The 15,546-nt window shown below is 39.6% G+C and overlaps 1 protein-coding gene across 2 annotated transcripts; it reads right to left on the reverse strand.

Annotated features, from left to right (window-relative positions):
* Positions 1–3,590: 3,590 nt before the first annotated feature.
* CUNH3orf38 (chromosome unknown C3orf38 homolog) lies at positions 3,591–10,861 on the reverse strand. Of its 2 annotated transcripts, none has more exons than XM_032150379.2 (3): positions 10,396–10,861; positions 7,141–7,382; positions 3,591–4,482 (listed from the first exon to the last, which is right to left on the reverse strand). In XM_032150379.2, the coding sequence occupies exons 1-3, from the start codon at positions 10,526–10,528 to the stop codon at positions 3,871–3,873; spliced, it is 987 nt and encodes a 328-aa protein (XP_032006270.1). In that variant the 5' UTR covers positions 10,529–10,861; the 3' UTR covers positions 3,591–3,870. The 2 variants fall into 2 exon arrangements, with proteins under 2 accessions (XP_032006270.1, XP_032006269.1); XM_032150378.2 differs by having other exon boundaries at positions 3,591–4,485.
* Positions 10,862–15,546: the final 4,685 nt, after the last annotated feature.

The following is a 15,546-nucleotide window of genomic DNA, read 5'->3' on the forward strand; positions in this document are numbered from 1 at the left end:
AATCATTTCTAAATTTTTTTTCACGTTTTTATCACTTTCTCCAAAGCATGTTAATTATTGTTCATTAAATTTATCTTGCCAAAATAAAATGAATTCTGAATTAATATTTTTACATTCCACTTGACAGTATTTTGGTTGGTTTTGTCTCCATATTTGAAAACCAAAATTCACAAGTTACGACTATCATAAACTAACATTTCCTAGAGATTATCCTTTCCTTCATAAAAAAGGTTTAGTCCTCTAACTTAAGGACTTAAAAATACCACAAAATCTTTTATAAATATTTTCACTTTTTAACACAGTAGAATAGTCGCCTGGGAGAAATGTAATTATTACGGCGGGATTTTCCAAACATGGAGAATAAGACACACAGACGTTTTAGTGAAACTCACTGACTCAATGAAATATGTAAAAACTCTAAAAATTCATGCAAACATTTTTCCTGAGCAAGAACACAACACTCAACTTGTACGACCAACTTCCACAACCCAAATGAAGCAGTGAAGAAAAGGTCATCTAAGTTTGTAAAAACAGAGATATCCTAAGGATAATATTACAATGGGATTTGCATTCATTTTTATGATCTACTTAGCTGTACAACCTATTTTGTTAAAACGCAGTTTTTTACTTTTTTTTAAGCCACTGTTTATTAAATATTTTTTCAGACACTATTACAATTTCTTTTTTTTTTTTTTTTTTTGAGACGGAGTCTCGCTCTGTCGCCAGGGCTGCAGTGCAGTGGTGCAATCTCAGCTCACTGCAATCTCCACCTCCAGGGTTCACGCCATTCTCCTGTCTCAGCCTCCGAGTAGCTGGGACTACAGGCACCCGCCACAGCTACAGGTGCCTGCCACCATGCCTGGCTAATTTTTTGTATTTTTAGTAGAGATGGGGTTTCACGGTGTTAGCCAGGATGGTCTCTCGATCTCCTGACCTCGTGATCTGCCCGCCTCGGCCTCCCAAAGTGCTGGGATTACAGGCGTGAGCCACCACGCCCAGCCCACTGTTACAATTTCTTATTGGTACCAGGTAACTAAACTTCTTTTAGTATGTTACCTTTTTGAAAACCCAGGAACATTTCCTGATCTGCTATCTTGTTTGCCATTTTCAAGTTGATTTAATAAATTGAAGATGGCTTTGCCCCTTATCGTTGGTATTTTTGGTAAGAAGACATATGAAGTATGTTATTTCACATTCTAGATTCTAACAAAGTATCCTATTACAATTTTTAAAAAATTTTAACAAAAAAGGATATTTACTAGGTATGCCCTGTTATTAGGCAAATTAGCCTACAGCAAGTAAAGGTTCAGATGGTCTCCCCCAGTTTGACCACCCAATTATGGTGAATTATGTGTATTGTATTCTTCTTTACTACTGACTCCAGACTTTCTAAATACCAGTTGGGTATATCAAAACAGAGAACTACAGCTGGGTTCTTTCTCCGCCATTCCCTGGCATAAAAAGACTAATGGGGTTCAATCCTATCCTGCACAAGCAGAGTTCAATCCTGGCACTGTGCCTTTGGCTATTCTCACAAAAGGCTGATCAAGCTTCAAGCTTCACTAATAGACTTCAATTCCTCTAGGTCTTTCTCCTCCAAATGCTGTTTCTTCATACACTTCCCCTGTAATGTTTTCCGGGTAGCCTCAGGAATCTCAGGGTCTCACTGACCCTGGGCTTTTAAAGTCAGTATCTTTCTCCTCCCAAATCTGAGTTATTTTGGGGGCCTAAAAGTTTCTGCCTATTCAAGTATGAAATTCAAAGAAACTATGTTACTTTTTCAGTAACACTGATGAGAAGAACCAAAGATAAACTCTCGAAGCGGAAAAGCCTTTTGTATACAGTATATTAAGTTGCTTTTTGCTCATTCATTAACGCATTCACTCCAATATTAGGCTGTAGTGTGCCCACAGCTAGGGATTCATGAAATAAACATGAAATAAAACAGCATTAATCCTCAAGAATCTTATAACTATCAAAAAGATTTTAAATTTTTAAGGTTGATTCAAAACTATGTGCAGAAATTCCAGCCTTATTTGGGCTTTACACGAACTCAAAAGTTCAATACTAAAGGTACCTAGAGGAAATCCCTGCCCTTTTTGAGTATCTGTAGTAACAAGAATGGTTTTTAATTTTATCCTTTACTTAGGATGTTTACCTATTACACTTTATAATATTTCAAACTTCAAACTAAGGAATAAAAGATAACCCAGTTTTCAAAACTCAAGCAGAGTATAGGATGGATAAAGATGGACTTGTGACCTGACTGTGTACCTTTATAAAAATATGAGAGGAAATTATTTTGCACACTATTTTCTTTATACTTAATTATATTACAATAATAGTGTAACTAGCAGTTATAAAATTTTCTTTGTTCTCATTAAATGCCTGAAACTTTAACAGCAACACAACTATAAATTAAATCTGAATGATACACTATTCTTATAACAGACAAAAGGGATTTCCCTCCTTTATTAAGTTCTTATTTTAGGACATACCAATTCGTATTCCTCGTAAGAGGCATAGCATTAAAAAAACAAAAAAAGATGAGTTTTCAGCCTCCCATTTCCAAAATTCTTATCAGTCTCCCTAGATGATTATAGCAAAGGAAAAAGTAACATGTACAATACGTCATCACATTTTCCAATTGAGTTTTTTTCCAAATGGTACCTTTATAAATTACAGTAACTAAGTAAATCCATGATCAGCAAACAGTTGCTAGGTGATAAAGAATTTAAACTTCAAAGTATGTAAATAATTTGGCAACTCAACCATGTAACTCAAACCTAGTAACAGGTAAAAAACTAAACATTCTAAGTTACAATGTGGGAGTATATGTATACTTATGTATATGTGTATACACACATTATAAATGCATGGGGTTGTTTTGGGGTTTGTCACCTCTGCCAAGATCAGCCAAGAGGAAGAACAGTAATTCGTTTAAAAGTTAGGAACTGGCCGGGCGCGGTGGCTCACGCTTGTAATCCCAGCACTTTGGGAGGCCAAGGCGGGCGGATCACGAGGTCAGGAGATCGAGACCACGGTGAACAAAAAAAAACCGGGTGAGGTGGAGGGCCCTGTATCCCACTACCGAGAGGCTGAGGCAGGAGAAGGGGTGAACCGGAGGCGGAAAGCCTAGATAAGAATAAAGTCTGTTTCGAGAACAGCATTTATCGCTGCCCAAAAACAGTGGGGAAAATGTTGCAGATTACAAAGGACATTTAGCTTGGACTACAGCTGATAACTTTGAAAAATGTTTCTCAAATATTTAAAGAGGTAGTAAGTTTTTCTTCAACTGTTAAATTATTGGACTTTTTTGCAAAAAGAATGTTATTTAAATTTTCTAAAATGAGAACTTTGAGTTTACATTAAACATCTCTAAAATATTTAATAGTTTTAAAAATATACTACAGTGAGATGGATTTGTAAAATACAATTATCCAGAGTTAGACAAAAGTAAACAAGAATCTTAAAGAGGGGAAGCCTGGACCATTATTAATCCTTTCCCACATGAAAAGTGCAGATATTAGCAGAATATTCACTAAGTAAAAGGAAAATATTACCTGGTTTCTAAGGCACACAGTTAGCTGTAAGATCTAAAGTGGGATTTATTTGCACTAAGCTTTCAGAGTATTTGCTGCAACTCGGTAGAAATAGGTTAAGTATTCACATGATATGTAAGTCTGTAGTCCAGAAAGGTATTTCAACTAAAATATGTCAATTTTCACTGAAATCATTCAGACATTACTGATATACTATTTGGAAGAGTTTCTGTATAGAAGATTTTTTTCAGGCTGTCAGTACTTAGCGCTTTAGAGGGTCAGGTAAACCCAGTTCTCTTTTGTTCAGCAATGTCTCACTTCCACTACATCAAACTTGGTCCCCAGTTCCACTATCCAAAGCCTGCTTTACATTATGTCGTACTTCGCTGGTACCACATAAAGTGATTACATTATAAAAGGCCTCTAGATCACTTTGTTCTAATTTAACAGCTGGTTTCGGTAATGTTCCAGGAGCAAGGGAACTCTCTCCCATAATTTTCAGGTTGATAAATTTGATTTTCCAAGTATTCTCCACAAAAGGGCAACGGATGAGTCCAAAAATTTGTTCAAAAATGCCCAAACAAGTGTTTCCTCGATGGACGGTCCCAGCAACTCCAACCATAACCAGCCCATGAGGAGAAGATGCACATTTCAGTCCATGTGAATCTAGGTTGGGGCTGAAAAAAAGAAATTCTTCTTTTACTAGTGACAGCAAACGAAGGCTCACGATTTCTGCTCCATGGTAGTCCATAACATTTTGTTCTGATGTGCTGTAATAAAACCTAAGCTTCACATCATGCCAGAAGTGCTGTGGTCCCCATTCATCTTGAGGTGGTCCTAGAAAAGGATTCTGAGAATTAAGAAGTCCAAAGAACCAATGACAGAATTCTTCTCCTAGGCGACGAAAATCAACTTTTTCAGCTTTTTTATCTTCTTTCACCTGCTGATTGAAGCAAATAAAATAAATACAAAATAACACCAAGGTTTAACTTTCATATCTATTTTTCTCTAGTCTATTAAGTTTGAATGAACCCATTACACCAGAGAGAAATGAACTATATGTGAACTTGCTGAACCCATTAAGCATAGTAAAAATCTTTTTTCAAAAGGAGAAAAATCATTTTAGAAATTTCCAGCTTAAATTGCTGAAAATTCAGCTAAGAGAGTAAGGTTTAGTAAGGCCAATTTAAAAATCAGTATGAACTTGGCGGGCATGGTGACTCATGCCTGTAATCCCAGCACTTTGGAAGGCCGAGGCAGGCGGATGGCGAGGTCAGGAATTCGAGAACAGCCTGGCGAATATAGTGAAACCCCGTCTCTACTAAAAATACAAAAATTAGCCAGGCACGGTGGCGTGTGCCTGTATTCCCAGCTACTTGGGAGGCTGAGGCAGGAGAATCACTTGAACTCGGGAGGTGGAGGTTGCAGTGAGCCAAGATAGCACCACTGCACTCCAGCCCATGCAACAGAGCGAGACTCCATGTGAAAAAAAAGATAATCAGTATGAACAGTCATATATATAAATATATAATATATAAAAATATATAAATTATATGATTATTTATGTAAGTGTTTCCTCAGATGGTGGCAGTGTTTTCACAGGTATATATGTATATCACAGGTATATATGTGAAAACCTTCAAAACATTCACTTTAAATGGATGCATTTTGCATATAAATGATATAAAGTTAATATAAGTAAGCATTTTCATTATCCCTTATGGTGATTGAAACAGGTTATTTTCTATAACTGGGATTAATTTTATTCTATTATTTCTCTTTTTTCAAAGAAAATGTTACTGTAAGCTGGGCATGGTGGTTCATGCCTGTAATCCCAGCACTTTGGGAGGCTGAGGCAGGCAGATCACTTGAGGTTAGGAGGTCAAGACCAGCCTTGTCAACATGGCGAAACCCCGTCTCTACTAAAAATACAAAAATTAGCTGAGTGTAGTGGCGCATGCCTGCAATTCCAGCTACTTGGGAGGCTGAGGCAGGAGAAGTGCTTGAACCCGGAGGGCGGAGGCTGCAGTGAGCTGAGATTATGCCACTGTACTCTAGCCTGGGTGACAGGGCAGACTTTGTCTCAAAAAAAAAAAAAAAAAAAAAGTTACTGTAAAAAATCTACCTGATAGACTAGATCTCATTCACCCATGTGTTCCACAACACAGTACTTTACTGAGATGTGTGAGATCTTAGGTTTACTGAGCACCTGCTATTTAATATACTGGGCACTGTGCGTGGCACTTAAGAGCTATTTCTTCCTATCTTCACAATAAGCCCTAGGACATAGATATTATTGTTATGATCATTTTATAGATAAACAAACAAGGCTCAGAAAGGTCAAGTTATTTGCCTAAGTTAACACACCTAGTATATTGCAGACCCTAATTTGAAGTCATATTTGTATGATTTCAAAGTCAATGCTCTTATTAGTACATAAAGTAAGAAAGCTCTTAAAAGATTCTTTCCTAATGTGAAGGCAAAGATTTCTCACTGTGAAACCTCATTAATTCAAAAAATGTGGTATGTAGTTTAAAAATCTGCAAATTACGTAGAGGTTAATTCAAGCAACACTTAAATATTTGTGCAATATCTAAAATGTACAGTGGAGATATAAAGAACAGAAACAGCCAATGTCCGCTGGAGAAAATTTCTACAATAGGACTTTTTCTAGTTAAAAAAAAAAAAAGTATAAAAAATATTTAGGTTCCAATGTGGGGGCGGGGGCAACAAGAAAAATAGCTAACGCATGCTGGGCTTAATACCTAGGTGATAGGTCGATAGGTGCAGCAAATCACCATGGCACATGTTTATCTATCTAACAAACCTGCACACGTACCCTGGAACTTAAAAAAAATTTTTTTTTTAAAGTAAAATTTTAGGTTCCTTTCATGATATTTTTGCAATACCAAAAACATCTTAAAAGTGAGAAAGAATTTGCAATAAAATTCTTCTAAAGTGAAAAAAAATTACACAGATCTAAAGTTAAAATTAACCTTGCAGTTTACTCTCTAAAAATCCAATAGTCCTCATTTGATGATGCTGATATTGAAAAATACTTTCTCTCTCACATATCAATAGATGATTATATATGCATCACTATATGTCAGAAATATTTTTGCTTTTAGTTGCTTTACTGGTCTCTTCCTTCCTTCAGGATTGACAGGATATGAAATAAAGTTAAAATTATAAAATATAAATAAAATAGGCTGGGCATGATGGCTCATGCCTGTAATTCCAGCTGAGGTGGGAGGACCACTTGAGGCCAGGAGTTCAAGACCAGCCTGGGCAACATAGTTGGGAACCTATCCCTAAAAAAAAATTTTAAAAATTAGCCAGGCATGGTGGTGCATGCCTGTAGCCCTAGCTGCTCAGGAGGCAGAGGTGGGCGGAACACTTGAGCCTAGAAGTTCAAGGCCGCAGTGAGCTATGATTACACCACTGCACTCTAGCCTGGGCAAAAGAGCAAGAATCTCTTAAAAAATAAAAATAAAAAAACCCCACAAACATTATTAACCATGTTCCCCACGATCTAGGATTATCAACAAAGTTTCAGACAGAACAAAGGTTCAGAAAATAACCATAAGATTTACTTTACCTGTTGAAATAGGTGGATGTCCTCTGTCTTTGTAACTGGCTCTGGCGTTTCCTTCAATTTCAGTTGTGGTTGCTTTTGCCAGTAATCTTTTGCATGCTGAATAAGATTGTGTTTTTCAGTAGCTGGAGGTATAATAATCCCCTGTGTTGCCAAGTACCTAAATATAACTTCTCGGTGGACTTTTCTACGCCTCAGAAGTTCTTCTGCACTTTGACTGTATACTAATATTGCATGAACAGCATCTAGAAAGAAATTGCAAAGATTAATAAAAAATCATGAGGCACTTACAAGTTTGTGCCAGGTCAGTAGAAACTCTATCAAATAATGTTTATAAACTCTTGTCACAGCATTATTGCTGTTGCATGATAGTCATCATTTTTAAAAAATAGGAAGTCTGTTGTCAGTTTTCTTTTAATATCTTTATGCTTTAAACTTCCCTTACCTAAAATCTCTTCTTTTCACTTCCCATAAGTGATAGTGAAACTTTAGCATTTTCTCTTAAAGAATTGCATTTTAAGAAAACATTCAAGCCAGAAAAAAATATTTTTTCTAATAAGGCCAACAGTCCTAAATTCATGTACAACCTCTAAAAATAGGGACAATTACAATAATATTTTAGATATCAAGGAATTTTAGTCCTATCTCCTCACTCTACAGATAATGAAAGTTGAGGCCATATTAGGTATCAATGATTGTATTTTTTTTTGAGATGGAGTCGCTCTGTCGCCCAGGCTGGAGCGCAGTGGCGCGATCTCGGCTCACTGCAAGCTCCCGGGTTCACGCCATTCTCCTGCCTCAGCCTCCCAAGCAGCTGGGACTACAGGTGCCTGCTACGACGCCCAGCTAATTTTTTTAGTAGAGACAGGGTTTCACCACGTTAGCCAGGATGGTCTCAATCTCCTGACCTTGTGATCCGCCCGCCTCGGCCTCCCAAAGTGCTGGGATTACAGGTGTGAGCCACCGCGCCCGGCCCAATTATTGTATTTCTAGAAAGTGGCAGAACCAGGGCTTGTATCTTTATATTTTTTAATTTTTATTCTTTTGAGACGGAGTCTCGCTCTGTCACCCAGGCTGGATTGCAGTGGCACGATCTCGGTTGACTGCAACCTCCACCTCTTGGGTTCAAGGGATTCTTCTGCCTCAGTCTCCCAAGGGATTACAAGTGTGTGCCACCACACCCAGCTAATTTTTCTATTTTTAGTAGAGACAGGGTTTCACCATGTTGGCCAAGCTGGTCTTGAACCCCTGACCTCAGATGATCCGCTTGCCTCGGCCTCCCAAAGTGCTGGGATTACAGGCATGAGCCACCACACCTGGCCCACTTGTATTTTAAAATATTTATATTAAACATAGACCAACGAATATTTTGACATGTGTGAGTCATACAGAATGGCAATAAAACGAACTCCCATATGCATACCTCCTAGCTTAGGACATAAGAAATTACTATCTTTGAGGCCCCCATTTCATCTCTTCCCTAATGCTATTCCTCTTTCTTCTCATCCACCTCACAGTAGCTACTATCCTAAATGTTGCTTTAAAATTCCCCCCTTTTTTATAGTTGTACAGCATAAGTATGTATCCCTGAACTATACTTAGTTTGGTATGTTTTAAATTGTGCTATAAATCCAATCCATCCATATACAGTATGTAGTTTTCTGTTATCAGCTTTTCATTCAATATTTTCTGGATTAATCTGATATACACAGCTAACTCATTTTCACTGCTATATCATAATTAGTTATATGACTGTACACAAGGTATCTAACTATTCTTCTGTTTACACACTTCTATTCTGTGTCCAATTACAAACTCTGTTACTTTGAACATTCTCATACATATCTCCCAGTGCTCAAAGGGGCAAGCAGTATGAGCATCAACCTGGAGCTTGTTAGAAGCAGAATTTGTGGGCCTCCCCTAAAACTAATGAGTCCGAACCTGCATTTTAACAAGATCCCTGAGAGATTCAAAAGCATATTCAAGTTTGAGAAGACTAGGTCTCGAGTATGTGTCTAATCTGCCATTGTAAGAGATGTCAAATTTGTTTTTTCAAAGTGGTAGTAAAAACTCCTTCACTAGTTGTCAACGAGTTGCTTCACCTGATCATGAACACTTGAAGTTTATAGTTCATATTTTTATTTTTTTTTCCAATCTGGTACACAGAAAAGACAACTTCTGTTTCTGGTTTTCATTTCATTAGTTTCTAAAGATGCTGCGTATACTTTCATATGCTTAAGTGTTATTCCCCACCCCCTGCCCCAAGAATGTTTCTTCAAGTCATTTAAACGTTTTTGAACTAGGAATTTTTTTATTTGCTTTTAGATACCCTATCAATTAAATGCAGCATTTTATCCATTATAATTTTAAATTCACACTCACCATGATTGTAAGAAGGTGCAAACCATGTAAAATAAACGCTGAAGAACAATATAAGTCTAAAGCTATTTTCGGTCTTATTTGGAATTTCCTCTTTTAGTGTCCATGGTTCGAAGTGACAAATGACTTTCTTCAATGCCAAAAATGAAATCCGACTTAAGCAGAAAAACCCAGTTTTATAAGAGCAGCATCTTTTAAAGATAATCATATACTAATATGGGAATCTGGAATTTTTCACGTTTTGAAGTAAAATTCAGCAAATTTAAAATAAAACTAGCTACCCGACACACAAAATGAACAAACGCTTTACATTTTTATATGGACTAGTCACAATCAGACTTAGCACTAATACCCCTTAAAAATCCACCGGAATATGTATTTAGCTCGCTTGCATGTATGTATTCCTAGTACGAAAATCATCTCAGAAAAATTTTGCCTCCAAAAGTAGACATGGATTCAAGGTGTCTGCCATTTAATTACAGTAGTTGCTTTTTATCAGAGACATACAAAATGTTTGCCATCCTCCTCCCACTCAAACTTGAAAAAAAAAGCCCGAGCAGCAGCTGACTCTTCAGCTGATCGAAACTGAAAATGCAAAACATTCTGGCTCCCCAGAAATTTTTAAAAATTACTAATGACTTATTCCGAATCCTTGAATCAACAAGCGCTGCCCGTAATATTCAACGGATAAAACCTGGAAGCCGCGCCATTATCACCGCCACCACCTCCCTCCCTTGACCCGGCAGCCCAAGTCTGTGTAGTGGTTCCAGAGCTGTGGATCTGCGGCTGCCGCCAACATCCCGAGGATTCTGCCTAAGCTGGGTAGGCGTGAGGCCGGGGAAGGGGCGGCAGCCTTCTAGGTGAAGGGTCCGCCCTTACCTTGGCGGTCCTGAGGCTGCACCAGGCGGTTGGTGACGGTGTCGCATAGGGCCATGATCTCGTCGTTGTCCAGTAGGCCAAGTAGGTTACGGCAGCCCTCCATCTCTGAAAAGCTGAGTCCCGACATCTCCATCCCCGGGACTAGGGAGAAAGACGACGGCAACAATGTCGCCCCTACGGCCCACTGGGCCCGCGCCTGGCAACAGACACCGGAAGTGCCTTTCTTGTTGTTCTCTGTCGAAGGGCCTCCAGTATTCCAGGCCCCTGGGCGGAAGTAATCGCCAAAGAGGTCAATCAGGGAACGCAGTGCTCCCACTTGTGGTTCCGGGCTGGGGACGGAGTGAAGTCCCACGTATCTCAATTAAGGGAAGTGCTGGGTTTATATGGAGAACATAGACTTTCCGCAAGGGAGCTGGTTACCGAAAGAGAAGTGCCTCCTCCAAAAGAGCGCCTTGGAGGGCTGCGCAGGTGCAGGTGCGTGGAAAGCAGCCCGCCACCCCCGCGCACCGCGAGCTCCCGTGATGCCGCGGGGCCGGCCAATGGAGGCGGCTCCTCCCCGCCCGCGGGCCGGGCCCCCGGGAGCGCTTGAATGTCTTCTGCGGCCACTTCTGAGTTGGGTGAGCCGGTAGTTTGATTCCTTAAATTAAGTAAATTAAAATAATTTAGTTTTCGTTAACATTATAGTATGAAAAGTTAAAAATAAATAATCCACTGTGCCCGGCTGCCTTCCAGCGGACTTTCAAACACGCCGGGACCGTCTCTTGCCTCCATTTCCCTTGTTGCCGGCTCGGCCTTAGAAGAGGCGATGTCGCGCGCAATTTAAGGTTGGGGGTTCTGGACGCCAGATTGCCAGGGTTTTACTCCGCCATTTACCCTGACTGTAAGCAAGCTCCTTAGCCTTTTCCCCTTCAGTTTCCAATGGAAGTGGATCTAGTGGAGATGCCTACCTCTTGGGGCTGTGGGGGCGGGGTGAACAGTGCGTGGGGCTCTTACTAAAGAGCTCTTACTAAACTTTAGCTGTTATTGCTATTGGCATGGTAGCAACACACATTTACGAGAGAAACAGTCATGCTCTGCTAAACAGGAATGTTAGACTAAATTCATTGTCACTTGCCTTTTTCTCTTTCCATTTTTAAGTCCTATTTTTGATCAGTTGACATTTAATTGGTGTATTGCCATTTAGTAGCTGCAATGTACATATCTGCAGATCCTGGTGAGCAAATTTAACTTTGTTTGAAATATAGCTTGGCCGGGCGCGGTGGCTCACGCCTGTAATCTCAGCACTTTGGGAGGCTGAGGCGGGCAGATCACAGAGGCCAGGAGTTCGAGACCAGCCTGGCCAACATAAAGAAACCCCGTCTCCACTAAAAATTCAAAAAATTAGCCTGGCATGGTGGCGGACGCCTGTAATCCCAGCTATTCGGAGGCTGAGGCAGGAGAATCGCTTGAACTCTGGAGGCAGAGGTTGCAGTTAGCCGAGATCGCGCCACACTCACTGCACCCCAACCTGGGTGACAGAGCGAGACCCTGTCTCAAAAATAAATAATAGCTAAATATCAGTCATACGGTGTACATGTAGTCCTTAAAACAAGGCATTCAAAATATGGTGAAATTGTCAGTGGATGTTATTTGGGGTACCATTTATTCAACACAGCAATTCTTCATATTTTAAATTAAGTATTAATGAATGCCTGCTATGTTAGCTATTGAAGGTTCAGAGACATGACCCTGACCTTTCTTCAAGGAGCTTTTGAGAGTGTTGTTAATAAAGAGATGACAAGATAAGTGCTAAAATATGTTGGTATGGGACCACATGGAGGGCATGTCCAACTTATTTCATTCGTTAATTAAAAATGTATTATAACTGAGCACCTACTTGCCAGTTATTGTTCTTTGTACTGGGGACAAAAAACAATGCTTGCATTTTGTTGGAAGGAAATAGACAGTAAACATGTAAGAAACTATATAGTTGTTCAATTCCCACCTATGAGTGAGAACATGCGGTGTTTGGTTTTTTGTCCTTGCGATAGTTTACTGAGAATGATGTTTTCCAGTTTCATCCATGTCCCTACAAAGGACACGAACTCATCATTTTTTATGGCTGCATAGTATTCCATGGTGTATATGTGCCACATTTTCTTAATCCAGTCTATTGTTGTTGGACATTTGGGTTGGTTCCAAGTCTTTGCTATTGTGAATAGTGCCGCAATAAACATACGTGTGCATGTGACTTTATAGCAGCATGATTTATACTCCTTTGGGTATATACCCAGTAATGGGATGGCTGGGTCAAATGGTATTTCTAGTTCGAGATCCCTGAGGAATCGCCACACTGACTTCCACAATGGTTGAACTAGTTTACAGTCCCACCAACAGTGTAAAAGTGTTCCTATTTCTCCACATCCTCTCCAGCACCTGTTGTTTCCTGATTTTTTAATGAAGAGAACTCATGGACACAGGAAGGGGAATATCACATTCCGGGTACTGTTGTGGGGTGGGGGGTGGGGGGGGCGGGGACAGCATTAGGAGATATACCTAATGCTAAATGACGAGCTAATGGGTGCAGGAAATCAACATGGCACATGGATACATATGTAACAAACCTGCACATTGTGCACATGTACCCTAAAACCTAAAGTATAATAAAAAAAAAAAAATTTTGACTTTAAAAAAAAAAAAAAAAAAAGAAACTATATAGTTGGCCAGGAGATGCTATGGAAAAAAATCCAGAGGACAGGGATGGGAGAGGATGTTAGTACTTTATACAGGTTGAAAAGAAAGCGTCTTTAAGTGACTGAAGATCAGAAGAAGAAGTGAGTGAACCGCAGGAGAAGCATGGTAGGAAGAAGCAACAGTAGAGATTTTGAGGAAGGAGTCCAGGAGACTGGAGCCCGTTTGAGCAAGGAGGAGGCAATGAGCAATGTGGTTAGAGTTGCAGTCAAGACGGATCTAACGCAGAGTTTCTTAATCATAGAACTGTTGACATTTTGGGCAGGATAATCTTTTGTCGAGGGGATTTTCTGTGCATTGTAGGATGCTTAACGCATCCCCATCCTCTACCCACTAGGCGCCAGTAGCACCTCCTTCCCTCACTGTGCCAAGCAAAATTACCTCCAGACATTGGTACATGTCCCCTGCAGGACAAAATCACCCACAATTAAGAGCCATTGATATAAAACCTGTCAAGATGCTTTTCGAGATGGTGAAAATGTTCTTTTTGCTGTCCAATACAGTAACTGTCAGACACATGTGGTTCTTGAGCTTCTTGTACTGTGTTTAGTGCAACTAGGGAACTGAATTTTAAGTTTCATTTGAATTTAAATTTTAATAGCCACACATGGCTAGTGACTACTGTCTTGGATAGTGTAGATGTAGAACCTTGTAGACCATTATATGGACTTTAGCTTTCATTTTTTATCTCTGACTTCCTTACTATTCTGTCAATCTCTCCAGACTAGTCAGTGGTTCCCTTATCATCTGTTCCTTCAACTTGCCATAGGTTCTGGCCTCAAAGCCTTTGCTCTTGCCCCTGGCATATTCTTCCCTTGGATATCTGAATGGCTCTTTCCCATACTTTAGTCAGGTTCCTGCTCAAAAGTCACCTTATCAGAGAGGCCTTACCTCATCATCTTGCTTAAAATCACCACTAACACCATGCTTACTTATGCATTTCCTACCCACTTTATTTTTCTGCATAGCACTCATACTGTATGTTTGTTGTCCCCCGATAGAATATGAGCTCTGTGAGGCAAGGATTTTTGTCTTTCATTGCCTGTTACAGAGGCCCGCACATGGTAGGTATCCAATAAATATTTGTTGAATAAATGAATGAGCTTTGAAGGCACTGGCAGGTTTTAAACAGGAATGGCATTATCTGACTTGTCTCAGAACAGGATTACTTTCGCTGCTGGTGTGAAGATTGAAGGGAGGGTAAGGGTAGAAGCAGGGAACCCAGTTAGGAGACTAATAGTCCAGGTTAGAGAAAATGGTGGCTTGAATTAGAGTGAAGGGCATGATAGAGTCAGGGATGATTACAAGGATTTGGTTTGGGCAACCAGTTACCATTTATTGAGAGGACGAATAGTGGGGGAGTAATCAAGAGATCTGGCTTTCTGACAAAGTGGTTATGCTTAGGAAGGATTAAATCAAAGAATGAGAGATGGGACAGGCAAAAAAGTGAACAACCAGTAAAAAGGGAATACTAGTGAAAAATGCATGGACTAAAATAACATGATGAGGGTAGGTGGGGGTTTTAAATATGACTGGAGCCAAACACAGGGTACGGGAGTCATACCTAAGATGAAGAGAAATTTAGCAAAATTCTGTATTAATGGGATGTGTAACTCTCCACAACGATAAAACGAGCATGCTAGAATTTGAGTATAACTGATTCCCACACCTCTTTGCACTGTTTCCATCAAATTCTGTTCTGGTAGTTTCATTTACTCAATACAACTTGAGCAAAAAACAACAAAAAATCCTCCCCATTAGAACAGTTTGGGATATTAGATCTTACTACTAAAGTATCCATTCACCCAACAATTTAAGTACCTATTAATAGGGGACTTCTTTAAACGTCTTGGAAACTAATTTTTGAGAGGGTTCTATAAATTTAAGGGGAAACAGTTTATCTTCTAGGGAAATACAAAGAACCTTATTGCTTTAGATCTGTGATTTTCAAACCTTAGCTTGTATCAGAATCACCTGGAGGATTTGTTAAGCCAGATGGCCTCCAACCTGACCACAATTTAGCATTTCTAACAAATTTCCAGGTGATGCTGATTACGCTGCTCTAGAAACCACACTTTAAGATAATCACTGCTAGAAGATACTACATCAACCAGATATATCTCTACCAGGCTTTATCCTTTGACTTTGAAATCACTGATCCTCAGGCAAATCTGACCCTATTTGGATTATTAGATCCACTCATGGTCTACATTTGTAGGGAAAAGTGTGTGGCGCAATGGGAACATGGTTTTAGGACCCATCTGATTTTTCAGTCACCCTCTGCGTTTATTAGCTGTGTGATTTTAATCAGGTTAACCTTTCTGAGCTTTGGTGTCTAAAGAGCAGTGTTCATATTTACCCTTGAGTTGTGAGTTAAGAGGCAGCATATATAAACAAGCCATTTCTTCCCCCTCAATGTGC

This window comes from Hylobates moloch, unplaced genomic scaffold, assembly GCF_009828535.3.
Source record: "Hylobates moloch isolate HMO894 unplaced genomic scaffold, HMol_V3 SCAFFOLD_4, whole genome shotgun sequence".
Classification (NCBI taxonomy): Eukaryota; Metazoa; Chordata; class Mammalia; order Primates; family Hylobatidae; genus Hylobates; species Hylobates moloch.

What these genes read in the sequence shown, in the direction of transcription:
- CUNH3orf38 (XM_032150378.2), bottom strand. Translation starts at nt 10,528, where the DNA reads ATGGAGATGTCGGGACTCAGCTTTTCAGAGATGGAGGGCTGCCGTAAC. An exon ending in GCAGCCTCAGGACCGCCAAG is followed by an intron (nt 7,383 to 10,395) that starts GTAAGGGCGGAC and finishes ATTTCTTTCTAG; the next exon opens with ATGCTGTTCATGCAATATTA. An exon ending in ACATCCACCTATTTCAACAG is followed by an intron (nt 4,486 to 7,140) that starts GTAAAGTAAATC and finishes TGCTTCAATCAG; the next exon opens with CAGGTGAAAGAAGATAAAAA.